The sequence below is a fragment of the Entelurus aequoreus genome, linkage group LG20 (genome assembly GCF_033978785.1).
Source record: "Entelurus aequoreus isolate RoL-2023_Sb linkage group LG20, RoL_Eaeq_v1.1, whole genome shotgun sequence".
In the NCBI taxonomy this organism is placed as follows: domain Eukaryota; kingdom Metazoa; phylum Chordata; class Actinopteri; order Syngnathiformes; family Syngnathidae; genus Entelurus; species Entelurus aequoreus.
In genome coordinates this window covers 14,814,625-14,836,936 of record NC_084750.1, presented here as the reverse complement: position 1 = coordinate 14,836,936, position 22,312 = coordinate 14,814,625, and the positions used below count along the sequence as shown (strand labels likewise).

The window sequence follows — 22,312 nt, the reverse complement described above, 5'->3', positions numbered from 1 at the left end:
GCGAACTGTATTAACCTTGTAGATTGTTATAGTAATAATAGGTTAAAATACAAAAAAAAGCAGATAAATGGAGGGGAAGAAAGAGAAACGGACTGTATTAACCTTGTAGATTGTTATAGTAATAATAGGTTAAAAAATTTTAAAAAAGCAGATAAATGGAGGGGAAGAAAGAGAAGCGAACTGTATTAACCTTGTAGATTGTTATAGTAATAATAGGTTAAAATACAAAAAAAAAGCAGATAAATGGAGGGGAAGAAAGAGAAGCGAACTGTATTAACCTTGTAGATTGTTATAGTAATAAAAGGTTAAAATACAAAAAAAAAACGATAAATGGAAGGGAAGAAAGAGAAGCGAACTGTATTAACCTTGTAGATTGTTATAGTAATAATAGGTCAAGCTTTGTTGTTACCCAGTTTCCCCGAGGGGAGCAACGTTTATATAGGTTTGATGAATTAACAAGTATATTTAATATATTTTGGCCACTGTAACGTCACACACAGTTTGAACAGTAACAGTGTGCTTGAAAATAGGAAAATAAAACACTGTACTTTAATCAAGTGATTCTTTGGCGTGCCACTAGATGGAGCTCGCGCACCACTAGTGGCACTCATACCACAGTTTGAGAATCACTGATCTAGATGTAGTCATTGCTCACGACCACACAAAAAGGTAAATATCTAGTCAAGGACAGCTGCGGTTGCTCCGTTAGGCAACACTGCCCCTTAGCGTTTTGGAAGACAATTCCAATTCAAAGAACTATAAATGAATCGAGACGCAGGCTATGTGACGTGAGAGCATATTTCGGTCTCGACTGTGAAAGCTTCCCATCATGGTGAATTATTCATGCAGCATTTATAACCTAGGCTCTTACACAGTGCAACAAGACTTACAGGGGACCTATGATGATTCTATTCGCCATACAACACCATGTGGTCTAGATAATAATATGTATCGGATGTATTTTGGAATAAATTTAGCTCCACAGTCTCATTTATAACCCATTTTCTGAGTATGTCTGCAAACGGTTTGTGTGTGGACTGTGGAGGCGTACCCTTTAGATTGCAAATAAAACCCTCTATGCTAGGGGCGGGCACATGTTTGAATAATACATGCATTAATTAACTGTAAATACCTTTCTCTTTAACTTTCCCTCCTTTCTTTTGCCGGGTGCCAACTCCGTTCAGGTGCGAGGCCAGTTGTAGCGCTTCTGAAAGGTGATTCATCCATCCATCTATTTTCTACTGCTTCAGAAAGCACTTTTTTATTTATTTTTTTTATTTTATTTTATTTTTCAAAATAAAGCATAGAGGAACATTGTTATGCTATATGCGATTCATCCATCCATCCATCTATTTTCTACTGCTTCAGAAAGCACTTTTTTTTATTTCATTTTTTTATTTTTATTTGTTTTCAAAATAAAGCATAGAGGAAAATTTGTATGCTATTTTAGATGTTTTTTACTATTGGCCATATGATATAATGTCCAATTGTATGTAAATAATAGACTATATACAGTATATCCATTCATACAAATTAGAGATGTCCGTTAATATCGGCCGGCCGATGTTATCGGCCGATAAATGCTTTAAAATGTAATATCGGAAATTATCGGTATCGGTTTTTTTATTATCGGTATCGTTGTTTTTTTTTTTTGTTTTTTTTTTTTATTAAATCAACATAAAAAACACAAGATACACTTACAATTAGTGCACCAACCCAAAAAAACCTCCCTCCCCCATTCACACTCATTCACACAAAAGGGTTGTTTCCTTCTGTTATTAATATTCTGGTTCCTACATTATATATCAATATATATCAATACAGTCTGCAAGGGATACAGTCCGTAAGCACACATGATTGTGCGTGCTGCTGGTCCACTAATAGTACTAACCTTTAACAGTTAATTTAACTAATTTTCATGAATTACTAGTTTCTATGTAACTGATTTTATATTGTTTTACTTTCGTTTTGATTCAAGAAAATGTTTTTAATTTATTTATCTTATTTTATTTTATTAATTAAAAAAAAAGGACCTTATCTTCACCATACCTGGTTGTCCAAATTAGGCATAATAATGTGTTAATTCCACAACTGTATATATCAGTATCGGTATCGGTTGATATCGGTATCGGTAATTAAAGAGTTGGACAATATCGGAATATCGGATATCGTCAAAAAGCCATTATCGGACATCCCTAGTACAAATATATTACTTGAATTTGTTTCCATGTAAACTAAGATTTTCATGTAAAAAAAAACAAACTGGCATTTTTAAGGTTTAGCGGCTTTTATTTTGCCGTGATGGTGCGCCTTGATCTATTACATGTAGGGGACATTCTTATATAAGTATTATATAGCAATGCTCCCGTGGGAAAAGTGCAATTTCAATGTTATGTGCATTCTTAAGTAGGAAGAATAAAGGTCATCAGAAAAGTATTTGTTTATTGAAAATATTTTCCTTAAAAGGCTAGAAAATGTGTTTTTTTCGATTTAATTCATCCATATGATTACTAAAACAACTGATAGCAGCAGCCCTACAATGCTTATAAGTAGTATTCGTGCCTTTAAGAAGAGGCTGAACAAATTTGTGACTGTAATCCCTTAAAAAAACTCAAGGACTTTTAATCATCAAACATATTGTTCATGTATACCTCCGAGTAGATGCAGATCAGTGATAGTTTCTTTGAATGTATTTTCTGAAACCTGTATCTGCAAAAGCGTGATTAAAACAACAAAAAAATAGAAAAGAGGAAAATCATCATAGGTTCTCTTTTTAAAGGCCTACTGAAATGAATTTTTTTTATTTAAACGGGGATAGCAGATCCATTCTATGTGTCATACTTGATCATTTCGCGATATTGCCATATTTTTGCTGAAAGGATTTAGTAGAGAACATCGATGATAAAGTTTGCAACTTTTGGTCGCTGATTAAAAAAGCCTTGCCTGTACCGGAAGTAGCGTGACGTCGCAGGTTGAAAGGCTCCTCACATTTCCCCATTGTTTACACCAGCAGCGAGAGCGATTCGGACCGAAAAAGCGACGATTACCCCATTAATTTGAGCCAGGATGAAAGATTTGTGGATGAGGAACGTAAGAGTGAAGGACAAGAGTGCAGTGCAGGACGCATCTTTTTTCGCTCTGACCGTAACTTAGGTACAAGGGCTCGTTGGATTCCACACTTTCTCCTTTTTCTATTGTGGTTCATGGATTTGTATTTTAAACCACCTCGGATACTATATCCTCTTGAAAATGTGAGTCGAGAACGCGAAATGGACATTCACAGGGACTTTTATCTCCACGACAATACATCGGCGAAGCACTTTAGCTTCGGAGCTAACGTGATAGCATCGGGCTTAACTGCAGATAGAAACAAAAGAAATAAACCCCTGACTGGAAGGATAGACATAAAATCAACAATACTATTAAACCATGGACCTGTAACTACACGGTTAATGCTTTCCAGCCTGGCGAAGCTTAACAATGCTGTTGCTAACGACGCCATTGAAGCTAACTTATCAACGGGACCTCACAGAGCTGTGCTAAAATCATTAGCTATCCACCTACGCCAGCCAGCCCTCATCTGCTCATCAACACCCGTGCTCACCTGCGTTCCAGCGATCGACGGAGCGACGAAGGACTTCACGATGCGGTCGGCGGCTAGCGTCGGATAGCGCGTCTGCTATCCAAGTCAAAGTCCTCCTGCTTGTGTTGCTGCAGCCAGCCGCTAATACACCGATCCCACCTACAGCTTTCTTCTTTGCAGTCTCCATTGTTCATTAAACAAATTGCAAAAGATTCACCAACACAGATGTCCAGAATACTGTGGAATTTTGAGATGAAAACCGAGCTTTTTGTATTGGATACAATGTGTCCGAATACTTCCGTTTCAACGATTGACGTCACGCGCATACGTCATCATACATAGACGTTTCCAACCGGAAGTTTAGCGGGAAATTTAAAATTGGACTTTATAAGTTAACCCGGCCGTATTGGCATGTGTTGCAATGTTAAGACTTCATCATTGGTATATAAACTATCAGACTGCGTGGTCGCTAGTAGTGGCTTTCAGTAGGCCTTTAAAGAAGGAAACTTGCAGTTTTAAGAGAAAGTTACAATGACGCAGTGGTGTGTCGTCAGGGCCAGCAAGGCCTTCTCTGCTGGCCTAACATAACCAGAAATCATCATCATAATTTAAGATAATATTATTTTTTAATTTACTTTCCCTAAATATCTAAAAGTATTCATATTCTCTTCATGTCATGTTATGCTCCTTCCAGTGTTGTTTTTAGTTTGTAATTCAGCTAGTTTATGTTGCCATGCTGTACGAAATCTGCCTGAGGCCTTCAGAATCAACAATGTCTGTGCACTGTAAGTGAACGGGGACATACAGTTGATAGACAATTGCGATAGCCAATCGGATCACGAGTTGTTGTCAGTAAGGCCTTCTAGCTGGCCTCACGTGACATTTACGCGTCCTGTGATTGGATACTCACCGGGACCGTTAGCGGAGGAAATTGAGAACACATACAGTTGATAGACAGTTGCGATAGCCAATCAGATCACAAGTTGTTGACAGTAGCCTATCCAAGTAGCCTGATGTTAAGGAGACTGTGATTGGATACTCACTTCAGGGCGGCATAACTCGGTTGGTAGAGTGGCCGTGCCAGCAACTTGAGGGTTCCAGGTTCGATTCCCGCTTCCGCCGTCCTAGTCACTGCCGTTGTGTCCTTGGGCAAGACACTTTACCCACCTGCTCCCAGTGCCACCCACACTGGTTTAAATGTAACTTAGATATTGGGTTTCACTATGTAAAGCACTTTGAGTCACTAGAGAAAAGCGCTATATAAATATAATTCACTTCACTTCATTTGTCATTTCAAAGTGAGTATCCATTCACAAGTTTCAATTTAGCAGGAAGCGGGAAGTGTTGAGGCTGTAGCCATACCGGAAGAACAAAACGTTGATTAGGTGGCACATATATATTTGCAAGGCTATTTTCAAGAAGGATATTTAAAGAGAAACTACATCTTGTGAGGCGATGTCGGCCAACCCCAGAAGCTAGCTCAGCTGTTCTGAATAAGCCGACAACGAGGAGTACCACTGGCTTATACGGTGTCGAATAGGTTCTATATATTGTGAGTTTAAATATTTTTAATTTTTTTCACTTTTAATGTTTTTGCAATTTTAATTTTGACGGTACCACATAAGATACGTTTTAATTGCTGATGCGTTTTAATTGATTTTTAAATGCACCAGAAAATAACCCGTTTTGTACACTGTTGATGTGTTCAATACGCAGTAGGGCGTAAATGTGTTATTGTATAGCATTTCTCCAGAAGTGGTCATGTGGTGACATCAATATTTTGAGAGGTAATCATTGAAGTCGGACATCACTGAAGGCCTAGGTGGGAAACGCACGGCCCACCACTGCAATGATTCATGTGTTTGTCATTGTGTGCTACTTTGAGGTATTGGAACATAAATAATAATATAAACAAAGGTATTCTTGTTCCATGCAAACTGCCTTTTAAATCACTGAAAAATATTTTTTTAAATTTTGGATTCAAGTGTGGTATTCAGTCGGAGTAATTTTCTTATCAGTTTAAGTGGGATTCCTCTTTCACCATTGCTATTACTCTACCTTTTCCTGCCAATGACTTTTTTGAAGCCCCTGATTGCCTTTTTATTCCTAGAAAATTGAGTAATGAATATAGATTTTGTCTTGTCTCTGTTCTTCCATTGGCGCATGCAGGTGATCCAGTTTGCTTTGCGAGATTATATCCAGTATTGGTATTACACTCTGAGCGAGGACGAGTCTTTCTTACTGGAGATCAGACAGACGCTGCAGAATGCCCTGGTCCAGTTCTCCACACGGTAAAAACCACACGCTTTCTTTCAGAGATCCAATACAGTTGGGAACGATTAAAGTAATGATTGTGCACTGCAAAAAGTCAGTGTTCAAAAACAAGGAAAAAAATACAAAAATAAGGGGTATTTTACTTGAACTAAGCAAAATTATCTGCCAATAGAACAAGAACATTTGGCTTGTCAAGACTTTCCAAAACAAGTAAAATTAGCTAACCTTAATTAACCCAAAAATACCTCAAAATAAGTATATTCTCACTAATAAGTGCACTTTTCTTGGTAGGAAAAAAAAGAGACCTTTTTGCTCAATATGTTGAAAAATATTCTTAAATTAAGTACATGCTAGTGCCATTATCTTGACATAATGATATGCGCTCGGCATTACATTTCTTGAAACCAGCAAACTTATACTAAAAACTAATTTATTGTTCTTAATGGAAAGGCAACAAGGCAACCGCTTGTTACTCTCTGGGTCTCCTAGCTGCTCAGGATAATCATATGGTCTAAAAATGCATTTTTCCATCGATAACATGACATCATCACGCCAAGTGTGTGCTCTTTCAGTAAATTAGTGCACAAATATACATATATAAATGTTTTTTATTGTAATTTTGAAGAATCTATCTGAATGTGCATGAACTATTTCTGTTCAAAATAGTTAGAAATGTTAAATGTTTAAATATTGAGGGAACTCTCCTGAAGGAATCAATAAAGTACTATCTATCTATCTATCTATCTATCTATCTATCCATCTATCTATCTATCTATCTATTAACTGTCAGTTTACTGTACTGTGCCAACTGTACTACTATATGAGTGCGCATTTTCTATTGTTTCATTGAAAATAAAACAGCAAAGTCCATTTGTCTGTCATCTGTTTTAATTATGAGACACATTTGTGTCGAAATCATGATTTTTTTTTTTCATGCTAGAAGTAAGAAATTATTACTTTAAAAAAGTAGTTTTATACTTGTGAGTGTTGATGACACAGCTTTGTAACAGATATTCTAGTTTCAAGCATGTTTTACTCAATATAGGTCATCAAATCTCAGCAACAAGCTGTAATATCTTACTGAGATCATTTAGGACCAAAACCCTTAAAACAAGTAAAACACTCTGACATAAAATCTGCTTAGTGAGAAGAATTATCTTATTAGACAGAAAATAAGCATATACAGCCCTTATTTGAGATATTTAATCTTATTTAGATTTCAGTTTTTGCAGTGTGGTTGCAGTTTGCATTATCAGCTATTTATTTATTCAGCTCTCACACTAATTAGCGTGTTCCTGTTTTTTTGTGTGTGTGAAGGTCCAAAGAGGTGGACTGGCAGCCTTACTTCACCACCCGCCTGGTGGACGACTTTGCCACCCATTTGCGTGTCTTTCGTAAAGCTCAGGATCGTCTCCCAGACAGAGACGATAAACAAAGTAAACACAAATGAATGACACACGGTGAGAAGTGAGAGTAACAGTCGTGTTGTCCAAACAGGGGACATAACGGAGGAGCTGATCGACTCATTTTTTGAGGCGGAAGTGGAGATGGAAAGGAAGATTTGTCGAGACGTAGTGTGCACTTCTCAGAAGGATGAAGAAGGTAGACAAAGTCACGCGTGTGTCTGCGCGTTCACATCGTGCTGAACGACTTTTTGTGTCAGGTTTCCTTCGAGACTTGTGCGAGTTGCTTCTGTACCTGTTACTACCTCCTGGAGACTTCCACAACAAGAATATGCGATACTTTTTAAGAGTAAGTACATGTCAGAAAGTCTCAGTAGCCCTGCGGCAGTTCTCCCTTCACCTGGGATGTGTTTTTATTAGGAGGTGTTGGCACGTGGTGTCCTCCTTCCTCTCATTAACCAGCTGAGCGACCCAGACTACATCAACCAGTTTGTCATTTGGATGGTACGACTCGGACACTTTGGCATTGAAACATCTCACAGCTGTGTGTTTGGACAGTGATTCAGAGTGTGTGCTCATAGATCCGGGACTCCAGCTGTAACTACGAAGCCTTTATGAACATCCTAAAGCTGACGGACAAGCCTGCCGAGCTGGAGGCAGTGAAGGACAAGGTGATGGAGGAGCTGCAGTACCTGCGCTCGCTGGACACAGCAGGAGATGGTGAGTCATTATCACTTGCAGCTTCGTAACCCTCTCAACCAGAGCTGGGCTAATATTTTGACTCGGGGGCCACATTGAGAGAAAAAATGTGTCTGGGGCGGCCAATGTGTATGTGTGTATAAATTATATATCAGTGTTTCCCACACATTCATTTATTTGTGGCGGCCCGCCACGAAAGAATTACGTCCGCCACAAATAAATAAATAAAAAATAAATAAATAAAAAATGTTTTGTTTTTTTGTTTTTTTGTCCTGTAGATTTACTTTACAAAAGAGAAGTGTAGGATACTTCTCTTGTTGCCTTATTTGTATTTGACCACTACTGTTTTCTGTTTATTTGTTACTGACTGTGGCAGGACACCTCTGCCTCTGTTTCACTTTATGTTGCTGGTAAATAATATGGTTGTAGTTAGGGATGTCCGATAATATCGGCCTGCCGATTTACTGGCCGATAAATGCGTTAAAATATAATATCGGAAATTATCGGTATCGTTTTTTTTATTATCAGTATCGTTTTTGTTTTTGTTTTTTTATTAAATCCACATAAAAAAACACAAGATACACTTACAATTAGTGCACCAACCCAAAAAACCTCCCTCCCCCCATTTCTTTCTGTTATCAATATTCTGGTTCCTACATTATATATAAATATATATCAATACAGTCTGCAAGGGATACAGTCCGTAAGCACACATGATTGTGCGTGCTGCTGCTCCACTAATAGTACTAACCTTTAACAGTTAATTTTACTCATGTTCATTAATTACTAGTTTCTATGTAACTGTTTTTATATTGTTTTACTTTCTTTTTTATTCAAGAAAATGTTTTTAATTTAGTTATCTTATTTTATTTTTATTTTTAAAAAGTACCTTATCTTCACCATACATGGTTGTCCAAATTAGGCATAATAATGTGTTAATTCCACGACTGCATATATCGGTTGATATCGGTATCGGTTGATATCGGTATCGGTAACTAAAGAGTTGGACAATATCGGAATATCGGATATCGGCAAAAAGCCATTATCGGACATCCCTAGTTGTAGTAGTAGGCTAAAGTTAAATTATTTAGTATGCACTAATTAAAGGGCAGAGCTTTAAGAGACATTTTAGCTTTTATATTTTATAAGATATATTTTTTGTAAGAACCACAATTAATAAATATATTTCAGTGAATAACTTATTGTTCAAATCTGTATATAAATATGTACATAAAGTGTTGTAATTATATTGTAAAATGGATGGATGGATGGACGTTTAAAACAAAACTGTTATGATTAATTAGTAAGTATACATTTTTGGAGCCTTTTTAGAGAAAATCATATCATTGTAGTAAATTATGCAAATTACTCGATGATGTCATGGTGACCACGCCCATAGCCACGCCCCCACCGCCACAGGTATCTTGGCAGTTTATGGGAAACACTGTATATACACATTTGGCTGTAAAAATCTGCCATACAGTATGTGTGTTTGGCTCCCTTTTTTTCAGGAACACTAATACCCAAAACTCACAATGTCCGATAGAATTCTAAAAAAGTTATGACAGACCACTTCAAAAAACAGAATGGAATGTTACAGTTTTTTTCTGAATGGGACACCCAAAATGTACATTAAAATAAAGAAAGTGGAATTTACAATATTAACTATGAACAATAAAACACTGAATATTAACAACATATGAACGTCGCTCCTCTTTAACTTCTCAGACCAGCTCCTCCATAGTTGTGTATCTTTTACAATCAAGCAAAACGCAACAAAAATGTAAAAAAACCGCAAAATACGAATGCAAAGGGTAATAAACACCTACGATATGATATATTATCACTTTTTGTTGTAAAAATCTGCTTCTGCATCTGTTTCTGATGCACGCGTTTGGGGCTGGCTGCTCTGAAAACAAACCCCGCCCACTCAGCTTTGTCCTTGTCTGAGCTGCTGTGACGTAGATTACCATAATAACTCCTATAACACCCAAAAGCGCAGATTTCGACCATTGAAACACTTTCTATAGTTCCCAGACTTACTGTCATTTAAAAAGAGCACTGCACATCATAATGGCGTCTACAGTTTTGATGTTAAAGGTCTAAAAAAATCATGTAGAACGTCCGGCGGGCCTTTTTAAAAATCTTAACGGTCCGCATGTGGCCGTATTTTGACCAGGTCTGCTCTAAACACCCGACTGTGCTCCCCTTTTTTCTAACTCTTAGACATCAACGTGATCAAGAACCAGATAAACAGTCTTCTGTTTGTGAAGAAGGTGTGTGAAACCAGGATCCAGAGACTACGATCAGGCAAGGTAAGGACCCATGCAGTATGTTCACTGGTTTATCAAACGCTTCTCTTAGCTGGTATGTTGAAATAATCTGCATTGTTATTAGGGATGGGTGCCTTTCACACTTGAATCGATACGGTACCAATTCCCGCTACCTTGGAATCAATACGAGTACTCAGCGGTACCAGTTTTTGGTACTTCTGTGTGTGTTTATGTGTTAAATGTTTTGTTAGATCCAACCTTTTAACAGTGAGCTCATGATGATAACTGTGCTGTCCAGTTGTCCACTTCTAAGTCTCCTTTGCAAGTGATCTAATGGACGCCATGGTACTCGAAGTTGTTGCGTTTTTCTTTGTTTCTCACATTGAACAAAGAAAGCACAGTCCACCAAGTCAAATTCCTTGTGTGTGAACTATACTTGGCCAATAAATCTGATTCTGATATAATAGACTTTGCGTGCAGATGCAATTCCAAGATGTTAGATTGCAGTAGTGTATAGACTACTGTGTGTTGCCAAGCCAGGTCTTTGCCAATAACTGAATCTAGTCCCTTTTTTGCGCCCTAAAAAGTGTTTGTCCTGCAATTGTTGTATTTATTAATGTGCGTCTTAGTTTTAGTTTTTATTGCTAAATTTGGAGGCGTTGAAATCTCTTATTTAAAATCGCTAACGCTAATCAATAGCATGTTTATGGCAAATCCATGTAAATTAGCATCAAGCTAGCGCATTTTAATTTAATTTATTTATTTGAATTAGGACAATGCATATTCATCAACTTCGAGCAACAATGTAAATATGCCGGCGTTAGCACAATAGCTAAGTTTCATTCGTTGTCCTAATGCAGGTTAATACAGTAAACATTCAACAGGTCATGATACAAAAGAATACATAAATCACAAAACATTACACATTACAAGCATACCATAAGCACAGACCATGGACAAATCTATCAAGGGAGGGGTAGCAAGTTTATTTAGAACTCTAAAGATGAGGCAAACATCCATGAATATCTGATAATTATCTAAATCCAAAATATTGTACCTACTTAAAATGTTACAATAATCATACTTTAGAGGCTTTTTGTCTAGAATTTTTAGTGTTCTCTTGAAGAGAGACTTTAGTGGCTTCAGGATATTCTCTGAGGTATGGGACCAAGTTGTATAGCAGTAGTTTATGTGGCTTAATATCATGGCATGCATATATACCTTTGTAGTGAGAGGAGGTCTAATGGGTTTAAAATTGAACAGATTAATTATATGTTCAATTCTCTTAACTTAAATTTAAGTTGGAATCAAAGACTACACCAAGGTATTTAAATTGTTCTACCACATCTAATCTCTCACCATTGACTAGCACAGATGGTTGTTCACCATTCGCTGACTGCCGAGAGAAAAACATACAGACTGTTTTTTTAGTGTTGAGATGCTGTCAAGAGTCTTGGAGCCAGTGGGACACTGGCACCAGGGCACCAGAGAGAACTGCAGCCTCTTCACATTTTGTTTTTGCATGAACATACAAAACGGTGTCATCAGCATTTTGAAAATCGTATGCTTCGGAGCATACCTGCTTTTTGGCATGGAAAATTACAACATTTCCTAGAGCAGGCCTGGGCAAAATATTTTGACTTGGGGGAGGCCACATTTAGAGATAAAAATGTGTTTGGGGGCCGGTATGTCTATGTATCTATTTATACGTTAGGTCAGGAAAAAACACAGAGGGTATTTCATCCCTACAAGCCTGTTTCGCAGGTATCTATTATTTATTTTATAAAATCCCCTGGTATTGAGCACTGTATAACGGATAAGCCACAGAAACCTCGACTACCTATCTATGTACCGTAATTTCCGGACTATAAGCCACTACTTTTTCCCCTCGTTCTGGTCCCTGCGGCTTATACAAGGGTGCGGCTTATTTACGGCCTGTTCTTCTCCGACACCGACGAAGAGGATTTCGGTGGTTTTAGTACGCAGGAGGAAGACGATGACACAATGATTAAAGACTGACTTTTCATATACCGGTAGGCTGGTTATTTTGATAACGTACAGGCGAGCACTTTGTATTACTTTGCACCGTTGTATTATTTGTACTCTGCACGAATGCTGTTCGCCATGTCAAAGATGTGAAAGTTTGATTGAATGATTGAAAGATTTATTGTTAATAAATGGGACGCTTTGCGTTCCCAAACAGTCATCTCTGTCCCGACAATCCCCTCCGTGGTAGCAGGAACCCCTATATACTACGGTAATTACACATCAAAACCCTGCAGCTTATAGTCGGGTGCGGCTTATATATGGCACAATCTGTATTTTCCCCTAAATTTAGCTGGTGCGGCTTATAGTCAGGTGCGGCTTATAGTCCGGAAATTACGGTATGTACAGTGTTTCTCACACATTCATTTATTTGTGGCGGCCCGCCACGAAAGAATTACGTCCGCCACAAATACTTTTTTTTTTTTTTTGTCCTGTCCAGCTTCTCAGGCAAATCATATAGTTGATGTAGATGCCCATATAGGCTGTTCAGATTTACTTTACAAAAGAGAAGTGTAGGATACTTCTCTTGTTGCCTTATTTGTATTTGACCACTACTGTTTCTGTTTATTTGTTACTGACTGTGGCAGGACACCTCTGCCTCTGTTTCACTTTATGTTGCTGGTAAATAATATGGTTGTAGTAGTAGGCTAAAGTTAAATTATTTAGTATGCACTAATTAAAGGGGCAGAGCTTTAAGAGACATTTTAGCTTTTATATTTTATAAGATATATTTTTTGTAAGAACCACAATTAATAAATATATTTCAGTGAATAACTTATTGTTCAAATCTGTATATAAATATGTACATAAAGTGTTGTAATTATATTGTAAGATGGATGGATGGATGGACGTTTAAAACAAAACTGTTATTATTAATTAGTAAGTATACATTTTTTTAGCCTTTTTAGAGCAAATCATATCATTGTAGTAAATTATGCAAATTAATCGATGATGCCATGGTGACCACGCCCATTGCCACGCCCCCACCGCCACAGGTATCTTGGCAGTTTATGGGAAACACTGATATACATATATATAAATATACACAGACACACACACATATATAAGCTGTGACAATCTGCTGTACAGTATGTGTGTTTGGGTCCTATTTTTAGGAACACTTATACAAAAACGCTCAATAATGTCTGATTGTATGCTAAAAACATCTTGACAGAACGCCTTAAAAAACGGAATGGAATTTAAAATGTTCTACTGAATGAGGCACCCAGAAAGTACATGACAATAATGTGGGATTTACGGTATTAACTATGAACGATAAAACACTGAATAATTACAACATATGAACGACGCTCCTCTTATACTTCTCACATCCCTTCTCGATCGACAAATTTTACAATCAAGCGAAACACAACAAAAATGCAACAAACACAGCGAAATATGAATGTGAAGTGTAAAAAAATCTCCACCTACAATCTGATACATCTGATGTAATATCACTTTTCTTGCAGAACTTTGTTGTGAAAATCTCCTTCCGCCTCTGTCCTTGACACCCACATTTCAGGCTAGCCGCTCTGGAAACACTCTGTGGAAACGCTCCGCACCCACACTGCTTGGTGCCTCGTCTGAGCTGCTGTGACTTAGATTACCATTAGGGATGTCCGATAATGGCTTTTTGCCGATATCCGATATTCCGATATTGTCCAACTCTTTAATTACCGATACCGATATCAACCGATACCGATATCAACCGATATATGCAGTCGTGGAATTACCACATTATTATGCCTAATTTGGACAACCAGGTATGGTGAAGATAAGGTACTTTTTAAAAAAATTAGTAAAATAAGATAAATAAATTAAAAACATTTTCTTGAATAAAAAAGAAAGTACAACAATATAAAAACAGTTACATAGAAACTAGTAATGAGTGAAAATTAGTCAAATTAACTGTTAAAGGTTAGTACTATTAGTGGACCAGCAGCACGCACAATCATGTGTGCTTACGGACTGTATCCCTTGCAGACTGTATTGATATATATTGATATATAATGTAGGAACCAGAATATTGATAACTTAAAGAAATGGGGGGAGGGAGGTTTTTTGGGTTGGTGCACTAATTGTAAGTGTATCTTGTGTTTTTTATGTTGATTTAATAAAAAAACAAACAAAAACAAAAAAACGATACAGATAATAAAAAAAACGATACCGATAATTTCCGATATTACATTTTAACGCATTTATCGGCAGGCCGATATTATCGGACATCCCTAATTACCATAGTAACTAATTATATTACCATAGTAACTAATTAGATGACCATAGTAACTAATTAGATTACCGTAGTAACTAGTATATCATGCAAAAGCACAGATTCCAACCATTGAAATACTTTGTATAGTTCAAGACTTACGGTAATTTGAAAACATCACTGCACATCATAATGGCAGCTACAGTTTCCATCTTAAAGATCTAAAAAAATTATTTGGGAATGTCCGGCGGGCCGGATTAAATAATAATCAGAATAGTTTTATTGCCATTGTTTGAGAACGGGTTCACAAACTAGGAATTTTTCTTGGTGCAAAGGAAAGCTTAATGGGCCTCATGTGGCCCTCGGGCCTTAATTCGCCCCGAGAGATCTGACCAGCTTCTTTATTATAGGACACTTAAGTTCCAGTTTTGTGCACATTTCTATAAATTTAATAAGAAATTCTTATTAAAAAAGCTGTTTTTAAAAGTTGCAACTAGGGATGTCCGATAATATCGGACTGCTGATATTATCGGATGATAAATGCTTTAAAATGTAATATCGGAAATTATCGGTATCGGTTTCAAAATTATCGGTATCGGTTTCAAACTGTAAAATGTATGACTTTTTAAAACGCCGCTGTGTACACGGACGTAGGGAGAAGTACAGAGCGCCAATAAACCTTAAAGGCTCTCTCTCTCTCTCTCTCTCTCTCTCTCTCTCTCTCTCTCTCTCTCTCTCTCTCTCTCTCTCTCTCTCTCTCTCTCTCTATGTCCACTACTTGATGTCCATATCCTACCCCCCCCCCCCCCCTCTCAACACCCCTGATGGTAAATAATGTAAATAATTCAATGTGATTATCTTGTGTGATGACTGTATTATGATGATAGTATATATGATAGTATATATCTGTATCATGAATCAATTTAAGTGGACCCCGACTTAAACAAGTTGAAAAACTTATTCGGGTGTTACCATTTAGTGGTCAATTGTACGGAATATGTACTTCACTGTGCAACCTACTAATAAAAGTCTCAATCAATCAAAGGCACTGCCTTTGTGTGCCGGCCCAGTCCCATAATATCTACGGCTTTTCACACACACAAGTGAATGCAAGGCATACTTGGTCAACAGCCATACTAGTCACACTGAGGGTGGTCATATAAACAACTTTAACACTGTTACAAATATGCGCCACACTGTGAACCCACACCAAACAAGAATGACAAACACTTTTCGGGAGAACATCGGCACCGTAACACAACATAAACACAACAGAACAAATACCCAGAACCCCTTGCAGCACTAACTCTTCAGGGACGCTACAATATACACCCCCGCTACCTCCTAACACCTCCCCCCCGACCACCACCACCACCTCAACCCCCCGCCCCCAAGCCGCCCACCTCAACCTCCTCATGAGCATGTCCCAAATTCCAAGCTGCTGTTTTGAGGCATGTTAAAAAAAATAATGCACTTTGTGACTTCAATAATAAATATGGCAGTGCCATGTTGGCACTTTTTTTCCATAACTTGAGTTGATTTATTTTGGAAAACTTTGTTACATTGTTTAATGCATCCAGCGCTGCATCACAACACAAAATTAGGCATAATAATGTGTTAATTCCACGACTGTATATATCGGTATCGGTTGATATCGGAATCGGTAATTAAGAGTTGGACAATATCGGATATCGGCAAAAAAGCCATTATCGGACATCTCTAGTTGCAAGTGATAAACCCTTCTTTAGTGAAAGGAAAATAAATATAAAACTGCATCAATATACATAAATTAAAGATGCATCAATAATCGATTTTTAATGGAATCGTAGATCCTTAATCGGAATCAAATCGTGAGGTGGCCAAAGATTCCCACCTCTAGCAACCGGACATGACGTCACGTGCAGCAAAGTTATCGGAATATGGCACCATTTGATTTAAAAGTACTACATTTGGTGCCCATCTCTAATGGCTATCAGCTGTATTTGCTGAACAACATGTTAATGTGGGTAATTGTTCATCATCTGTGTAGGAAGTGGACGCCTTGAAGCTGGCGGCCAACTTCGGCAAGCTGTGCGTCATCCCGTTGGATCACATCCTCATCCACAACATCGCCCTGCAGTTCTTCATGGGTAAACGCATTCCGAAGACGGCACGTTACGCCACCGCATTCCTGATAAGTGCAATTTTATGGCAGATTTCATGCAGGCGGCCGGTGCCCAGGCAGAACTCTTCTTCTGGCTCACCGTGGAGGGCTACAGAGTGACGGCGCAGCAGCAGCTGGAGGCCATGCAACGATGGCAAAAAGACGGCAAGAAGCAACCCAGCACGACCAAGGGGCTCTTGAAGGCAGCTGCACTGGGCGTCTATGAGCAATACCTCTCTGACAAGGTCCACACTCCATCAGTTAACACTTACAAACCAGTTGTCTGACTTTTCTGGTCAAGAATCCAAAATCAGTCCTTACAGAATTTTGCGGGCTTAAAATTTGCAGCAGTGTTTTTTCTTTTTTCTTTTTTTAAGTGCAGTGTTTTGAGGCTTTTTAAATAACATTGCATCAGCATGTGATTTTTACAAATTTGCTGTCAATGTTTTACCGTGAAAACATTTTGACAATGCACATGAATCACTTTTAACACCATTTTGAAACACAGACACACACGCCTTGTTTCATTAACGTTACGAATGTAGCTACCCGTATTTTCCGGACTATAGGGCGCACCGGATTATAAGGCGCAGTGCCAGTGAGCGGGTCTAGTCAGGTCTATTTTCATACTTCATAGCTTACCAAAGTCGCACTAAAACATTTTTATAGATTTTTGAGCGCCGTGTGTAATGTTCTATATTTTTAATGGAACATATACAATTTTGGTGTTGTTTACTTCTGTCATATTGCAGTCTAGACGTACACTGCCGTTCAAAAGTTTGGGGTCACCCAAACAATTTTGTGGAATAGCCTTCATTTCTAAGAACAAAAATAGACTGTCGAGTTTCAGATGAAAGTTCTCTTTTTTTGGCCATTTTGAGCGTTTAATTGACCCCACAAATGTGATGCTCCAGAAACTCAATCTGCTCAAAGGAAGGTCAGTTTTGGAGCTTCTGTAACGAGCTAAACTGTTTTCAGATGTGTGAACATGATTGCACAAGGGTTTTCAAATCATCAATTAGCCTTCTGAGCCAATGAGCAAACACATTGTACCATTAGAACACTGGAGTGATAGTTGCTGGAAATGGGCCTCTATACACCTATGTAGATATTGCACCAAAAACCAGACATTTGCAGCTAGAATAGTCATTTACCACATTAGCAATGTATAGAGTGTATTTCTTTAAAGTTAAGACTAGTTTAAAGTTATCTTCATTGAAAAGTACAGTGCTTTTCCTTAAAAAATAAGGACATTTCAATGTGACCCCAAACTTTTAAACGGTAGTGTATCTCTTATGTGTGACTGCCATTGTATGGCAGTCTACACGTATCTCTTTTGTGTGACTGCCATCATATAGCAGTCATCACCTATCTCTTATGTGTGACTGCCATCATATTGCAGTCTACACCTATCTGTTATTTGTGACTGCCATCATATTGCAGTCTACACGTGTCTCTTATATGTGACTGCCATCGTATTTCAGTCTACACGTCTTTCTTGTGTGACTGCCATCGTATTGCAGTCTACACGTATCTCTTATGTGTGGCTGCCATCGTATTGCAGTCTACACGTATCTCTTATGTGTGACTGCCATCGTATTGCAGTCTACACGTATCTCTTATGTGTGACTGCCATCGTATTGCAGTCTACACGTATCTCTTATGTGTGACTGCCATCTACTGGCCACACTTATCATTACATCATGTACCAAATAAAATAGTTTCGAGGTCGGTCAGCACAACCAAAATGAATCCGTATATGTTGTCGAGTTTTGAGAAAATGAAAGGATTTTAAGTGCGCCTTATAATTCGAAAAATATGTTAATTTCTAACAAATACACCACTTTATGGCGCAGTTTTCAACTCCAAAATGACTTGACATTTGTCACAGAGCTTGGTGTACAGCCACTGTACCTTTAGGCTGGTGAGCATAACATGGAGTGGTCTGTATAGTTTGAGCAAGACTGGTTAAAAAACATGGCCACCAACAAGCAAAACAACTTTTCAGAGGCAACTTAGCAGCTAAATACCCATAAGTCCTTAAATAAAGTAGTGAACATACTAGACAACTTGTCTTTTAGTAGTAAGTAAACAAACAAAGACTCCTAATTAGTTTGCTGATGTATGCAGTAACATATTGTGTCATTTACTGTATCTACCTATTATTTTGTCAACATTATTAAGGGCAAGTGGTAGACAATTAATTATTAATCTACTTGTTCATTTACTGTTAATATCTGCTTACCTTCTCTTTTAACATGTTCTATCTACACTTATGTTAAAATGTAATAATCACTTATTCTTCTGTTGTTTGGATACTTTACATTAGTTTTGGATGATACCACAAATTTAGGTATCAATTCGATACCAAGTAGTTACAGGATCATACATTGGTCATAATTTAAGTCCTCATCTGTCCAGAGACGTATTTCCTGAGTTTATAAACATGATAAACATGTTTTTTAAACGAAAAAAGATTTTGTGATGCTAAAAAATACCAATGTAATCATATAGACGGTGAGCTGACATGAGAAAAAGTGCCTAGAAAATGAATTTCGCTCCCACGTCTAAGCACAACTTGTTCAATGCATTTTTGCATAGATAATACCCTTCTGGACTTTGGGTTAAAAGTTCAGAACATGATACCTAGCCAAATTTTGTCACAAGCCAGAAATGTATATAGAGGTAAATCACAAAAAACGAAAATCTTGTGCTGCAGTTTTGGCTTGTAAAATATGTCTTATTCATTTTGGCAACACAAAATCTTTCTCAAATATCATAAATTCATATACCTAACATCTGAAACAAATATTGGTGCCTTAGTATACTCATATGTGAATTTAGATCATGAAATGTAGCAAATTTCTTAAAAAACGATTCAACTGAAGTGATTTGCCCCAGCACAATGAAGCACACACTTATTAAATTTAGCTAAAAGCTTATGTATCATACATTAAAAAAATGTCACAACCTTCTATGTAATCAAAGGTACAAAAGAAGTAACACACCGTGGCCAAAAGTGGCTTAAAATCTAGCAAAATATTACCATGCACCCCAAAACTGGAATAAGGCAAAAATGGACAAGATTAAAATAGATGCAGTAAAGGCCCAAATTGGTATAAAATATGATAAATATTTATTAAAGTAGCAAATTGTTTCACAGCATGTGTCATTTATACCCCCCCCCCCCCCCCCACACACACACACACACACAAACACACACAAAAGACCAAAACAAATTTGAAAAAAAAGGTAATACAGACATTATTTAAGCTTTACCGTTAAAATGGCAGTGTGGCATCTCGATAATCAAACATCTTGATAAAGAAACAAAAGTGGCAAATTTTACATGGTGACATGGTGCGTAATTACTCATCAATATCACTTTCATCTGTGTCATCATCCCATGCACCTCTTTCTTCTGTTTCCTTTGAAACATTTCCACAGTTCTGGCAGTGACATAAATCAGTACAAGACATTTTTGCAGACATACATGAACATCTTTCTGTTTCACATTTGCTTGTCTTGCAACCACAGTGGACTACCTGCAGCACACTATCTGGGGCAGGATTTCTAGTCATCCATCTTACTGTTAACTCCCCATCCTCAATGTACCATCCATTGCCAATGGGTGAAGGGGCACACATCATACCAGTCAGGGAATGTCGCATTACTGCTGCTTGGTAGTTTGCCCTTTTGCAGTGTTGGTGGAGGGCATCACTTGTTGGGGGAATGGACAGTTCTGGCAAAGCTGACGATGCCATACAGAATGCTTTGTATCTTGCATCGTTCACGTCTTTGGCAGATGCCTGTCCATACAGGTGGCACACATATTTGCTCAGTGTTTTGAACGTAGACTGGTCAAGGTTAAAACTGCTGCCCAGATTTGAGAACGCAGTCAGGTATTCGTCTTTCTGACAAGCAAGAGAAAATGTCTTCCTTTTGCCCTTGCCATGAAAGGCACTGGTCGAGTCACAACCTGTGAAGGTATGGATGCCAATGAGTGCAGAACAAACACTGTTGCCAAGAGCTGCTGCCACCTTAGCCACGTCTATGATCCTCGTTCTGTTGCCTACTCCCGTGAAAAAATACAAGCTACACTGTAAAGCTCTTTGAAGACTTACAGCAATCACTGCCACATCAGTGTCAGGGCTTTTGATGACAACAGTTTGATGTTCTTGTGCAGCATGCTGTGCATGTAAAAACACCCTAGTGTCACATTCCTCATGGTCACATGTCAGTTCGTGAACAGCACTGACAGTTTGTGAACCCTCTTTCACAGTAACACAGTGACACAGTTCTCCATGTGCTATGTACAAGCTGAAGTCCCTGCCCAAAATGGTGAGATCAGCATCTCGCCATGCAACAAAGAGGAATTCTGCCAGTGCTGCTTTGTTGGTCCCATTAGATAGAAACTTTTTCCACTGTGTGGGTGCCTTCTGATCCCGTCCATAGATCTGCACCTGTTGTGTACCACCCTCAGCTCTCCGTGACCGCTCTAGGTTTTTAATACTGATTTCTGGATACTGGTCAATGACAAAGTCTATCCTTGTACACTTGTGCTGCAGAGCTATCTTGACCACGTACTGGAGTAAGTTGTCAGCCAACTCTCCAAAGGTAGCTGGTTTGGAATGCATGGCTTGAATGACTGCCATGCCATCGAAGAGAATAGCTCCATCTGACGGAACTTGCTGAACTAAGCAGTCTTTGTCTTTGTTCTCCAATATATTCATCAAGGCAGATTTGTCTGTTTTAGCAAGTGACCCATCAGTACTGGCTAAGGGATATGAAACCGTTCCCAAGGAGTAGGACAGAATTTGCCTCAGGTCTACCTTTCTACTTTGACCAATAATGAGTAGCCTGGAGAAAAGTTTCTTGTCTGCACGCAGAATGACATCTTTGGCTGCTGCAGATTTTGTCTTTGTTTTTGCCTGGTCACTAAAGGTCTTCAGTTTTTGAGCCTTGATGGGGGCAAAAATGTCGACTGATTTTGTTAACAGTCTTTGGTCAATAAAGACTTTGACAGCTTCTTCCCCCCTTTCTGGTGCTGCAAGCAAATCCTTCTTGACCCCTTCAGATGCTACTGTCCCTGAGCTACTTACAATAAACTTACTAAAAATGTAAATGCTAAGGATGTTTAATACTAATAAATATAATAAAATAAAATAAGAAACAAAAATAAAGAAATAAGATAAAGTAAATTAAAGTGTGGATCTTACAACAGATCTATAGTGGGCATGAGTAGACAGAAGCAGTATTGCACATTCAGTTCACAGTGAAGATGATAATGGATGATATGACAATGATGATGTATAAAGTGCACTATGCATTCTTCAATTATTGTAGCAGCAGTGGAGGTGACATGAAGTCACAGCAGGGATGTGGGTAGTGGTCACAGTTCAGTCAGTTCAGGGATGAGGGGTGAGGTGTGAAGGTGTGCGGGGGGAGGGGTGGGGGTTGTGATGTGTAAATCAGTCCAGGGGTGTGTGTGTGTGTGTGTGTGTGTGGGGGGGGGAGAGAGAGATTGGGGCTGTGGTGTGAAGGTATATGGGGGGATGGGTGGGGCTTCCTTTTCTAGGCCAGTGGTTCTCAAACTTTTAAATTCCAAGGTCTCCCCTTAACTCTGACAGTGTATAAATGGTCCATTTGGTTATTACAAAGTAACAACACATTCTTTCAATC

General features: G+C 38.2%; 1 protein-coding gene across 3 annotated transcripts in view; it reads left to right on the top strand.

Annotated features, from left to right (window-relative positions):
• LOC133635942 (sorting nexin-13-like) overlaps positions 1-22,312 on the top strand; it is a 97,539-nt gene that overhangs the window by 53,692 nt on the left and 21,535 nt on the right. For all 3 annotated transcript variants that reach the window (XM_062029421.1, XM_062029422.1, XM_062029420.1), the window contains exons 5-13: positions 5,753-5,874; positions 7,175-7,293; positions 7,355-7,459; positions 7,521-7,609; positions 7,681-7,764; positions 7,842-7,980; positions 10,186-10,274; positions 16,517-16,616; positions 16,682-16,875. In XM_062029421.1, coding sequence (XP_061885405.1) covers positions 5,753-5,874; positions 7,175-7,293; positions 7,355-7,459; positions 7,521-7,609; positions 7,681-7,764; positions 7,842-7,980; positions 10,186-10,274; positions 16,517-16,616; positions 16,682-16,875 — 1,041 coding nt within the window. The remainder of the gene's footprint in view (positions 1-5,752; positions 5,875-7,174; positions 7,294-7,354; positions 7,460-7,520; positions 7,610-7,680; positions 7,765-7,841; positions 7,981-10,185; positions 10,275-16,516; positions 16,617-16,681; positions 16,876-22,312) is intronic.